Source organism: Rhincodon typus, chromosome 12, assembly GCF_021869965.1.
Source record: "Rhincodon typus isolate 14 chromosome 12, sRhiTyp1.1, whole genome shotgun sequence".
NCBI lineage: Eukaryota > Metazoa > Chordata > Chondrichthyes > Orectolobiformes > Rhincodontidae > Rhincodon > Rhincodon typus.
In genome coordinates, this window is record NC_063343.1 from 43,895,882 (window position 1) to 43,909,688 (window position 13,807).

Below are 13,807 nucleotides of genomic sequence, written 5' to 3' on the forward strand. Positions count from 1 at the left end.
ATGATCACATAATGGATTTTTTCTTTAAATAAACTGGTATGTTTGCCCCTGAGAACACTGTTGACTGGTAACCAGACAAGTTTTAATGTATTCGAGACATTTGCCGTGTCAGCTCTATAGATAGATAAAAGAAAGTACTGCTTTAGATATATAAATATATATTCCTAAAAACCAAAAATATTGCTCACGGCAGTTCCAGTCATTACCAGAGAAACAAACTGTGTTAGAACGCAGGTAATGAGCACCTATATATTTCGCAGTGTGTTTTCCCGCGAAATACTGACAATAACCCCATTGTCTAGTCTTTTCCAAGCAGTAAAGTTAGACAATTTTTTTGTTCTAATTTGAGGTAACCCTGCTATTACGAAATCTTACAACAAGCCCTCAACTGCCAATTATCCCCTTAAATTGAATGTCATTTCTTTTAGTAATAATAACAGAACACCAAAGTAGATTAAAAAGAGTTCTGTAGCCATTCGTGTAATTTCTACATTAATGCACTTTACAACGACATTCATGGAAAACACTATCGTTCAATGGCTCAAGAGCCTCTGTTGGTCGTGTAGTTTTGCTCTTATCTCATTTAGATAAGGAAATGTGATTGTAACTGAAGTAAATAGACTGTTTCGCCAGTTGGGACTCTAAGGTTATTTTGTCCCGTCAGGCGATTGTCAGTAAAAAGAAATCATTGTGTTTTACATATAATTTTATTTTGGGGAAAATTAATTTTGTTCACGAAACAAACGTAACTTTCTCAGTCGTGCATCGTTTTTAGCAATATTAGCTAATGGAAAAATAATATCTATGAACCTACAGTGCCCTCCTTTCAGAGGAGTAAAACAAAATCAACCGACCAGGCAGAAGATTTCAGATGAGATAATGGACTTTTTTTTTCAGAATGCTTATTAAATCGTTTTTAGTGAAATCCAGAATCAATCATTTAGTTACTTATCAGAATAAACTCGATCTATGATCAGATCAGATCACAGGCAGCAATGTACATGCCTTTCTAAAGAGATCTTTCTAAACAAGAAATGAGAATGAAAACCAAACGTATGGTAGACTTTTATTTTAAAATGTTAAAAGTACATTGAATGGAATGTCGAATTGCACAGAAATAAACGACAATCAGTTCGCATCTATTAATATCACGAAAGGTTTCAAATTGACAGATTTAACCCGATCAAAACTACAATTTGATAGTCACAGTCTGTACAATTTCTTAATCTGGAGCGTCCACACTAATACCACGCGACCATAACATGATCATATAAAGAGATGCTGTGAATGCGTTTAAAATCTCTGCTCAAACAATTTGAAACTGAATTTCCAAAGTCTTTGTGATTACTTTCTGCAATTTCGGCAATTCTAGGTAACAGAACTAGTTTGCAGTTGTTCGCTGCTTTGTACGGGAGACATCCTCGCGCAGTATAAATGGATGCCGCATAGTGGTTTTGGTTTTAATTCTCTCTGGCCGTTACCTTCTTCCATAGGTTTGGTTTAAGAATCGCCGAGCAAAATGGAGAAAGAGGGAACGCAACCAGCAGGTGGATCTGTGTAAAAATGGATTTATGCCGCAGTTTAACGGCCTGATGCAGCCTTACGATGACATGTACGCCGGCTACAGCTACAACAACTGGGCGGCCAAAAGCCTGGCCCCAGGCCCACTGTCATCCAAAAGCTTTCCATTTCTCAGCTCCATGAACCCACTGTCTTCTCAATCCATGTTCTCTGCTCCAAGCACCATCTCCTCCATGACAATGCAGTCCACTATGGTGCATTCGGCTGTGCCAGGAATGCCAGGGTCGAGCCTCAGTAACATTAATAATCTCAACAGCTCCTCTCTCAATTCAGCCATGTCTTCGGCTGCCTGTCCATATGCATCGCCGGCTCCTCCTTACGTTTACCGGGACAGTTGTAACCCTGGACTTGCTGGTCTCAGACTGAAACCTAAACAGCATAGCGGTTTTGGATACAGCAGTTTGCAGAATCCAGGGTCCAGTCTTAATGCATGTCAATATGCAGTGGACAGACCCGTGTAATATGCAAAATAACTGGACGTTTCATTCAATCTCACAGAAAGGAAGTAAAACTCCACTAAACAGGATTTCATTGCAACATGTTAATGGCGTATGCGGGTTGCCACTCTCCTGGATATCAACCACAATTCTGTCCAATTTAAAAAAAACATATTTAATTGCAAGAACTTGAGTGCGATTTTTTTAAAAAAAATATTCAGTTGGGTGCTGTAGTTCGGTATCCTTGACAGATTTTCTAAGCTTAAGTTTACTCATTACTGAACAATCGAAAGTGGATTTGTGTATATATAGAAATCAATTATATTATTGTTAAACATTGCAATACATTGAAAATATAAAGTTTTAAAAAGATTTAAACAAACAAAAAGGATGCATGTCTATTGCTGTACCCCAGATGAAGGAATGTTCGAAATTACTTCCATTTTTAACTCCGCAGCAAGAAAAAAAAGCTACCTCTACACTGCGATTATTTCGCCCAAAAATGAAAATAACTCGATTTCTTTTTTTTAAAAAAAGCATGCTACAAATCGATTGTTTTTAACCTAGAATGGCTTTTGAATGGATTGACATTTTTTTTTAAAAAAGCAACGGAGAGTATAAATAGTATCTATATGTGTTTTCAAGGCTGAATTATCTTTACTGTTTTTTTCACTTAGGGTCACTGTCCAAAATGACGGTCGATTTCTTTTTCTGGTGGCATCTCGGAAGCAGGGTTGTACAGTGTAGATTGCTGTAATAAAATTTGAAAACATTTAAAAGAAAATTACTTGGGTTAATTGATTTCTCTCCCTACCCACCAACCTCATCGCTCAGAACAAGTAAAATGCTATATTAGCAAGTTCTAGCTCAAAGAGTTGCCTGCAGTCTATAGTCATAGTCATTCAAATCTTCTTGATTCGGGTTTTTTTTTGGGGGGGGTGTGCATGTCAGTAAGCTATTAAGCTATTTCTATTCTAACCGTGGTGATCGATGGGCGCAGATTGCACTTTGTACATGTATTCTATTTATAAATTTCACGGCCCTAGTTGTAATCTTGTATCACATTTTGTAAGGAGGGAGCTTTCAAATATTTCGACGCCCGCAAGCCTTTGGAAAACGATACGAATTTGCAAATGTGTGAATATAAAGCCGTGACCGACTAAGAGCGAGTCCAATCACAAACAAATGTGATGCTTTTAGAAATCTAGTGGCCATACCTCTCGCCATCATCAAATGTCCCAGGAAAGCTTAAAAAAAATGAAAACAGATGAAAAGGAAAAATTCCAGCAGGGAGTTATTTTTCGGTTCAGGAGATGAGTTAACTTACTAGGCCCAGCAGAAATTGGAATCCTGGTGAGTCTAAGATAGGAAAATCATGTACTCGGATGCAATGAAGATTCGGCATGCTGAAGGTGACATTGAAATATTATTTAAACCCCATATTCTAGTATCAGAAATGCAGGTTATTCGTGTGGACATTGTAAATAATAATGGGACGCTGCATGCAATTTAGTCTTAACGGATTTTTCTTTCAAAGGATATGGTTCGAGTGTCGTGTTGATGCAGAGAAATGATTTGTTTTGCCCCATTCATCGATGTCAAATTTTAACTCGTGCAAAGTTTAACGTCCAAACAGTTCAATTGAAGTAATTTATTAGAAAATGCCCCATACCCAAACCTATATCCATTCTGTTGGGTTTCTTCATTAGTCTTGAGGCCAAAAAAATAATGCATTAGAATTTTTCCTGAAAATCGTTTCTAAATTAACCTGACCATTTAATTAGCTGGTCGGCTGGAGGTTTTTTTTTGCAGAATATATCACTCTAATTCAATCGAGAAATATTAACCTGAGTATTCCTCTTAAGTCTATTTAAAATCTTGATTTTGCAAAACCGATCGGAATTATTAGATACGAAATTACAGAGCACAAATTAAGCACCAAATTGTAAAAGTAAATATATGATAAATATAGACAGAGAGGTTGGAGTAAAGCAATACTGTTTAAATATGGTGTTTGACGCTGAGAAGAACATGTATTAGACTGTGTGTTGTCTGATGCAGGGGGGTTACCCAGGGAGGTCTGCAAATAGCCTCTGTTAAGCTTCCTAATCACATACCAACTGCAATTGGAAGGCTCGCCCCGTTATTTGCTGCGGCACTTTCTGAGCTTCTGTGAACCCATTAACAATGGCTTACAGGTAAAGCAACATCGGGATTATTACCAGTAGGTTCAAGCCTTAAACTGACCAAAGCTAAAAGAAAAAGGGTGGTGGAAGGGGGAGAGGAGAGGCGTGGCATAAATCCCGAGCGCCCCGCGGCCAGGCACCTGATTTTTTTAAGAGATTGAATTTCAGTTTTAGGATTAAAAGGAAAACGTTTAAGAAATGAAGTCTATGGGCGGGGATGGGGTGGTGGGATGAAGGGGTGGGGGATGTATTGGTGGTGGGAGACTCCAAAGCAGCTGTGAAGGATTACTGACAGTCGGCGCCAGATCGAATTGTTCTGTTAAAAGGCCTTTGGAGAAGGCAAACCGAAGGAGATTTACCTCAGCCTGCACGTCGGGGTGAGTGCTTATACGTAACATAACCTTATGTTGTATCGGTTCCCTTTCCCCAAACCCCACCCGAAATAATATGGCAATTTATAACGTTGAGAATGTGGGGGTAAACGTCACTTGTTTTTAATTTGGTAACTTTTTCCATTTTGTTTCGTGTTCTACTCCTTCGTATGTAAGTTTTACAGAAGGTGTTCATCCATTCTCCAGCCGTTACAGTTGTTTGCACATCGCTGCGTTTTGCAAAGTGACGGGGGTCTGCGTTTACACTTTCCAGTCGCTATCCTGGATTTCTTAGCCGAATTTGACTTCCTTGTAAAGTCAGACTGGCGCAGAGACGCATTAAATCTCCCTTACAGAGGAGATACAGTGGGAAATGTTTGGAAGTGTTAAATAGGTTGCAGCGCGCCCATTTATTGAGCCCTTTACGGTATCTTTTCAGTCAGTCGGGGTTGAAAATTTTTCAATGGAAAAGGGGGTTTTGAAAATTCAATACGCAACCGGTGTTTCTGGCACTTTAGTGTAATTCTTCCAACCATTCACAACGACAGGTTGACCCAAGGACAGTGCAGCTAATCTTTCAATATGCGCTGGGATCATCTTTGTGTTGACAAGATCGAGTGGTTTCTCCAAGTGTCTATAAATTATAAATTCACAATAACATCGCAGTTTGATTTCTTCCAGTTGCGGGCGCGATCATAAAAAGGTCGGCGATGATATCTCCTGAGTTATTTTCTTTACTCCATTCGTTTGGAACTGTCGAATTAGTTTTACTGCTCTTTGTCAGTAACCTCTGTGAACTGAACACGCAGGTGAAATGTTTCTGTTGAAGCAACTGTCTCGAATGCCAATGAATTGTTTTCATTGAGTTCGTAATTATGAGTAGATTCCATCCATTATATAATATTTGCGAAATGTTTGCCCTGTTTTATTTTCAGAGTTCTGATGAAATGAAATGCTAGGTGCTGGTTAAAAAAAAAGCAGAAATACATTATTATTTCATGTCGAGATCTATGCAACTTGTAGTTCTTGCTGTTTTACAATATATTACCACGGAAATTAAAATGTTAACACTATGTTCCTCCTTGATGTTAATCTCAGAGGATAAGGGAGATTATTTTAAAAAACAGTTGCATGTTAGAAGATACGAACAGAAGTTTGGCCAATGTATATTTCTCTTTCTTTTGTGTTTATAAACAAAGATAACACTTCGCCCCTGCATTGGGCTGTGTTAGATATGAGGACTTTAGTGAACCAATTACTGCCAAACTGTGAGTGGGAAAGTCACTGGCAATAATTACAGACAGTTACAGTGGAGAGATGTGTCTTCCGTTGGGTTCCAGTTTGAATTATCGGCCTGGGGCAGGATGGACCCGTCAAATGGCGATGTTTTATTAGTAAGAGGGCGCACTTTCTGCAGTGCCCTGGGAGCTCCCAGAACTGTGACCAGAAGCACAAAAAAATCCTGTGTAAGTTCGAGGGGGAGGGTAAGTTAAAGAGTACAAGTGAGTTTAAAACGATCCAAATCAAAGTGGCCTCTCGGGAATATCTGCTTGTTTTCAAATTAAGGATATTTATTTCCTTCTCTTTTGCAATCCTTTAAATATGGTCAATTTCTGGCTCAGCGTTGCTTAATATTCTAAATAAAATGTTGGAAGTAGTCTGTATAATCAGTTAGAGTGAAACAAATTATTTATACAAGCGGAGACCGGCTCTGGAACATGTCTTAGACATTTCCAGATTTTAATCATTTCTACCATTTGTCCTCAAATTCGATAACTCGCCGAAACGAATTTTTAATTGGCCCTTGCTTAGAGATGTGAATCAAATCGAACAATATTTGGTGATTGAATATTGAATCGGGTTTATAATAAAGGCAGGGAGAGCGGACAGGATCTCCCGGCTATACTATGTTGGAATGTTAATGATGGAAACTCAGATATCCATCCTAGAGAAGTCTGAAGAGAAGAGATTTTTACAATAAATTCACATAAACGTTGCCACCATTAACTTGTCTGAAAAGGATATTCTGATTTGTTATTCGGTGCACTTGACTCCTGTTGCACCTTGGTAATTTTATCAAGATTGGCATCGGTATACGCGCATTTTTAAATATCGTATGCCTTTCTACACATAAAAGATTTGATTTGTTTTCGTGTGTCCTCGCGTATTTTGTTTTATTTATAGTTTCTTCGATTTGCTGTGTCCGGAAATGCTTGTTAAAAAGTGCATCTTGACCCCGCCAGCAGCAGAAGCTTTGGTTAATGTTACCGATTTGACTGCCAAAGTGCACTCGCTTGTTAACTAAAAAAAATCTTAATCCGATTACTACACCGCAAAATGCCCAAAATAGAATTCTAAATGGGGTGGGGAGAACCACGCCTTGGTATTTCTTAATGTTGCGCGTGTATACGGCACGCTCGGTCGACATGAGTTACAGCCGCTGTGATGTTTACACCTGCAGGAGTTGTTGGTATTTATTTTTTAAATCGCTGCCAGACCTTCAAGAACACTTGATATCTTCTGGTCCCCGAAATTAATCCACATCAACCTGCTACAACAATTGAACCCAGAATTGTCTTTTATTCCAAACACATTTAATTAAATATATTTTGTTTGCTTTTGCTTTATTAAACGGAGTCACGTTGAATAATTTCCATCAAAAGGAGGTTGCCTCTGAGCTAACAAATCTGTTACGGATTTAATCCACACGGCTTGTTCTCTATCATTGCAACATCAACTGACAAAAGTCAATTGAATCTCGCGTTTACCAATAAATCGAATATCGTTGTCTGCCTTCGATATGTCTTCAATTTGAAATGGTCAATATTTCAAATATTGTTTAGTTACGATCGCAAGCCACCAATTTACGAATCCCAGTAGGAATTCTGCTAATGATATTAATTACAGCCAAACAGCGACAAGTAAAGGATTTCGTACACAGACTCTGTAACGTACGGCCGTGATTACAGTATCGAATGATTTCGCTTCCTTCAAAGGACCCTGGCACAACAATATTGAAATTGTGCATTTAATGCAGCAACACGACTCGCATACTTCACTGGAACACCATAATCAGGCAAATAACCAGCAATAAGTCCAACCGAAAGGCCAGACTAGACAAACAGAGGCCACAATTTGTTTTATTCAGACGAATGCCTCCGTTGAAATCAGATCGTGAACTCTCTTTCGTTGGCGACGCCGATTGCAGTTCCCAATGTCCCCTCCTACCTTTGTGATAGCATTTATAATTGTTATTTCATTGTGACGATTTGAACAGCGTTTATTACTGTAATTCCCCCAGAAATGTAACTGGAACCCAGGTTTGCTCACTGGTTGATATTCATGTTGTTATTTATTGCTTTAAAATATTTACGATCGCCTGCAAGAATTAGCAAGTAAGCACCATGTGACAACGTTGCACTGGTATCTGCATAATTTAAACACGAATGTTACTATTTTTATTTGCTAAAACTTTTTTTAAAAAAATACTGCATTAACAACACTGCAATAACATTTAAAAGCTGGAATTATAACTATTGGGGCATAAAATTGAAATAATTATGGCTGATAAAGGTACACAATTAACTGAGACGCAGGAAGAAGGCTAACGCCGCAATAAAGATGAAAGCCAAAGACATTGCAGTTGATTGAAAGTAAATCAATTACCGGTGTATCTGGAACACACGCTGTAAACACATCAGAACACAACAGTGCTCAATTCTACTTGCACATATATTATTTGATACACACTTTGAACATTGACAGCTGTTGACTTGAGTTTTGAATTTTAGAGGAAAATCAAACTAAGTGCAACCTGACAAAAGATACTTCCCAGATTTTCCGATAGCAATTTTCCATATACCCTACCCTTCCCAAAGCATCCGAGTTCCATTCTGTTTGGTCTAATATAATTCCGATCCATCCAAGAGCCCCTTATTTTGTGTTTCACACGTAGACTTTCTGCGGTGTAGTAAAAGCAACATTCAAATCTGGAAATGACAAATAATTCTGTGATGTTGCTTTCAATATCAGCCGCTATTCTGTTACATTGCGGGCGCATGACCGGCAAACTGAATGGATAACTTGGGAGCTGGTTCCCAGTCTGATTCCCAAAATGCGCTGCAGCCAGCTGGTGTGAGATCATATTTTGTAGATAGTCTCACGCGCTCGGGCTTTGTTCAGAATGTGGCGGAACTTCAGCCACGTTGTTTTGTTTTAAAGATGCCCTTACGTTCTGTTGGATCTTCTGGGAGCTTTTTATATTTAGTAGGTTTTTTTCTCTCTCTCTCTCTTTAGACTGCAACTGTTTTGACTCCATGACGTAACCAGTGTAAGATTCCTTTATCAGGGAGGCAAACCGATTGGGCACTCTCATTCTGGTCAGTGTACTTTAAAATAACGCTTCGTGTTACTTATACATAGAAAACAATGTGCTTCTGGCGTTCTTGTTTTAATAAACGACGGTCCGTGGGTTTACATATGAAACACATCACCTCAATGCCAAGTGTAACCAGCATTATATCGGTTGATGATTGCACATCGCAAGAGAAATATCGCTGTGTCAGGGTTTTCTGTAATTCGTTAATTTATGTTAAATCTTGTAAATAAAACTCGCAGTTACAAATCTGTAGTCAACGCTGCCCTAAGTAAAATAAACGATCATTTGATTTAACTGAGTATTTACAATATATAACTATGCACCTATTTTCAAAGGTTTTGCTCTGTCCTACCCGGAAACTTCGGAGATACAACTCTGCTTACAGCACTCCAAAAGTGTTACCACGATTACTTCGTCCCTAACCCCAAGAAAAAACAGCGTAAATGTCAGGGTGTCGAAGTTTCCTTGTTGAAACCGCTTATTGATACTTTTCAGAATATTTTTTGTCAGCGACAACAGAGAAAGATGAGTGTAGGCCATGTGCAAATGCTGAAGGATGTCAGGAGTGTCGTATTTTGTAACGAACAAATTCGTTTTCTTGACTTCCTGAGATTTCAGTTATGGTGAGCTGACAGCTGCTGGGATGGGAAGGGAGGAGGTGAAAGCAGATCCGTTCACGAGGTTATTCTGCTGCTTATTGTAGGGTATTAGAAGTATCTGCAGGAAAGGATTGAAGGTTGTTCTGCTGCTTGTTGTAGGGTATTAGAATTATCTGTGGGAAAGGATTGAAGAGTGAACACGTGCTATGCACTAACGCGTAAAGTAATATGTTCCAGAGAGAATGAAACAGTGCGGTACAATCAATGGGCTCCTGCCAATATGTGCACAAGGCGCTCCGGCTATTTATTAGGATCCACGATGTAAATATCTCTCCAAAAGACTTGAACATCATCACATCTCCCTAAAGAAAACAAAAACTGAAATTGCTGTAAAATCTCAGTACGTCTGGCAGCATCTGTGGAGAGAAATCAAAGTTAATGTTTTGGGTTCAGTGACCCTTCCTCAGAACTGGTGGCAGCTGGGAAAAAGTTGGGTTTTATGTAGAAGGTAGTGAGGGAGACGGGGTTAAGGAGTAAACGACGGATGGAGATAGAGCCCAAAGAGGGAGAAAAACGGTCAGCCTAAGAGAATGAGTGGCTAGTAATGGGTGACTATTTGTGGCTATCAATGGGTAGTGTGTAATAGCAGACCATGTGATAACAAGGTCTCTACTCCTATGATGCTGCTTGGCCTGCTGTGTTCATCCAGCCCTGCACCTTGTTGTCACTTATGTGATAACAAGGCCTGGTGTGTGGGCCTTCCTGCTCCAATGATGCTGTTGGCCTGCTGTGTTCATCCAACTCTACACCTTGTTATCTCAGATTTTCCAGCATCTGCAGTTCCTACTATCTCTGGTGTGTGGAGGTTGGGACAAGGACATGGGAGAAGGCGCATCAAGCCCTAAAGTTGTCGAACTTGATATTGAGTCCACAAAGCTGTAGAGTTCCCAAGCGGAAAGGAGGTGCTGCTTTTTCACCCTGCACTAAGCTTCGCTGGAGCGCTGCAGCAAGCCTGAGGCAGAAATGTTGGCCAGGGAACAGGGTGATGTGTTGAAGTGATCGGCAACTGGAAGCTCACGGTCTTTTTTTTGCGGAGGAACGTAGGTGTTCTGCTTCAAGCCTGTTGTATCTGCTATCATTTTGATTTGTGAAGTATTGGCCATATTTGGCTTTAATTCTGCAAAACCAGCATCAGCACGAGAAGTGCACTGCAAAGTAGTTTTTTTTTTTAAAATCTGAATAGTTGCTAGCACTATTTAAACATGTCTTTGCGATTATTTTTTAAATTCGCATTGATTTCCCATTTTTGTTTTTGTGCCTTTTGCTTTAATAATTATGACCAGCACATCCATGCTCACAGTGATGTTATATGCTCGGACTCTTGTATTGATGTTCGTCCATCTTTGTTAAGAATTATTTCCTCACCATTGGATGTCTGACGACTTCATAAGCGAATTTGTACAAGGCAAAAGATGATCATTCGTTAACAGTCAAGAAATTCAACAAAACCGCGAGCCGAGGGAATTGGCACATACAAGCAGGTTTTGTTGCTGTGGAAATGAAAATTTACCTGGTACCTACACTGACACCACCTCCACCTCACTCAGAGTTCTGTGTGGTCTGCCTCACGTCAGTCTCATGTCTATGCCTTAAAGCAAGGCTTAGTCAAGGATGTCAGCAAAGTAAAATAGAAGATATAAAAAAAATACATGGCACGCAAATGTTCTAATCGAATAAATTTCCCTGGATAGGTGGGTGCAGGGGCGGGAGTGGAGATTGGAATTAACTTCGAAATGTTCATTGCATTTATCGATCATAACTATCAAACAATGATCACATAAAATTCCAAGAGCGGTATTTACATCAAAAGTAGATCCTCTCATTTGGTGTTAACACATAATTTATTGCTTTTTTTTTCTCGTGATGAAGTCAGATGAATCACTCACAGATCTCAGCCCAACCTTACAGTATATTAATATTACAAACGGCTTAAGCACAGTCTGCTGCGCGCAAGTTGAGTGAATGCAGATATATTATCTTTTATTATTAATATATTATCTTTTCCTACAACTCTATTGACTGTTAATTTTCACTCTCTCTCTCATAACTCGCGCAGGTTACTATTTTATAAATGCCAGCACTTTTACCATACCATCCCAATTCGCCATTCCTTGTATGTGATTCAGAACAGGGAAGGTCACCCATTTCTACAACTCAGGTGGGTCGTCTTTCCAGCCAAATCCAAAGATTTCCCAACCCAGCATACAAATCAATCCAGCCTTAGCGGCCCTTGAAGGACACAATACATGACTAAGAGCCCTAGGCAACTTTAATGATCAATTATTTTACTTATTGTCCTGTCAGCAATTTTTTTTAAAAAAAGTTATCAGTTGTGGGCATACTAGCAAGGTTAACATTTATTTTCTGTCCTAAGTTATCCTTGAGAAGGAGGCAAATAGAAATAGAACCAGTATAGAAAATGGGAGGTCATGTTGCGATTGTACCGGACATTGGTTAGGCCACTTTTGGAATACTGGGTTCAATTCCAGTCACTCTGCTGTAGGAAGGATGTTGTGAAACTTGAAAGAGTTCAGAAAAGATTTACAAGGATGTTGCCAGGGTTGGACGGTTTGAGCTATAGGAAGAGGCTGAATAGGCTGGGGCTATTTTCCCTGGAGGATGGGCAGCCAAGGGGTGACCTTACAGTGGTTTAGGAAATGAAGGGCAGGGATAGGGTAAATAGTCAAGGTCTTTTCACGGTGGTGGTGGAGTCCAAAACTAGAGACCATAAGTTTAAGGTGAGAATGGAAAATGGAAAGATTTAAAAATGACCTAAGGGGCAACTTTTTCACGCAGTGGGTGATACATGTATGGCACGAGCTGCCAGAGGTAGTTGTGGAGGCTGGTACAATTACAACATTTAAAAGGCATCTGGATGAATAGGGAAGGTTCAGAGGAATATGGGCCAAATGCTGGCAAATGGAACTACATTTATCTAGGATATCTGGTCAGCATGGATGAGTTGGACTGAAGGGTATGTTTCCGTGCTGTACATCTCTATGTTTCTATGACACTAAGTGACTTGCTAAGCCATTTCAAAGAAGTTGGTTAAGAGTCCATACATTGTTATGTGTTGGAACCACCTATATACCAGGTAAGGATGGCAGATTTTCTTCCATGCATGACATAAATAAGTGAATCAGGTAGGTTCTTAAGAAAATCCAGTAGATTCATAGTACTGATACTCATTTTTCATTCCAGATTTATTTAAATGCAATATGTGAATTCCCCAGCTACAGTGGTGAAACTTGAATTAATTTCCTTAGACATTTAATCAAGGTCGCTGGTTCAGGAGTCTTGCCACATAGGCCATATGCTTTCAAACCTGTAGCACAGCCAGATTTAAATAATAAGTATGTTTCCAATCAGGCAGAAACAATAACTAAATAAACTTGTTTGAGTAGCATTTTATTCTTAGATCATCTGTACTTAACTTCTTTTAAAATATAAGATTAGTAACTCCAAAATCTAACCTTATTTTATTTATAAATGTTTTAATTCACATACCTTTCATATCCATTTTCCCTTTCCTTCACCACTGCATTGAAATATCAGCTGCTAAGTATAAAATGCAATAAAATGCCAACTGTTTTTTTGACTGGTATTATGACTGATCAGTTGCACACCCAAGATGTGCAGCTAAACAAGGTCAATAGTAATTGAGAGCACACCTTCAAAATATTAATTCAGAAGACTTCTCTGGGCATTTTATGATGCAGCAGTTTACTCCACTATCCACTGACCTATTGAAACAACCAGGACAGACTGTTCAATTCTTTCTTCTCCTAGTGAGATATAATGATTCTGAATACAAATTTGGAGTAGTCTGAGACTAGTGTCGATTGGAAGTTGCACTGCTTTGTTGTCAGTCACAGATTAATAGTTGCACTCTTGCTATTATGCCAGAAGGTTGTGGGTTCAAGCCTCACTTCAGCAATGTGACTACATAATCCAGGCTGACAGCACTGTGGCAATTTTTCACTTGTGCTGTCTTTTTGATTAAGTATTGTAAACCCATTCCCCTTCCATTTTCTATAGCAAACGCAATGGACACAGCTGATCCCATAGCACTCTTTGAAAAAGGGCAAGAAGTCTACACACTACACTCAATTTAGACGCACTATGTGCTTGCCACCTATTCACTTCACTGACTATATCTGTAGAATCAACATTTATCCATTGTTTGCAAGGTCAC

At 39.2% G+C, this 13,807-nt stretch overlaps 1 protein-coding gene across 5 annotated transcripts in view; it reads left to right on the forward strand.

Moving 5' to 3' along the window:
• The window catches only part of pitx1 (paired-like homeodomain 1), a 46,474-nt gene extending 43,713 nt beyond the window's left edge, over positions 1-2,761 (forward strand). For all 5 annotated transcript variants that reach the window (XM_048603676.1, XM_048603678.1, XM_020515386.2 and 2 more), the window contains one exon: positions 1,494-2,761. In XM_048603676.1, coding sequence (XP_048459633.1) covers positions 1,494-2,042 — 549 coding nt within the window. In that variant the 3' untranslated portion in view covers positions 2,043-2,761. The remainder of the gene's footprint in view (positions 1-1,493) is intronic.
• Positions 2,762-13,807: the final 11,046 nt, after the last annotated feature.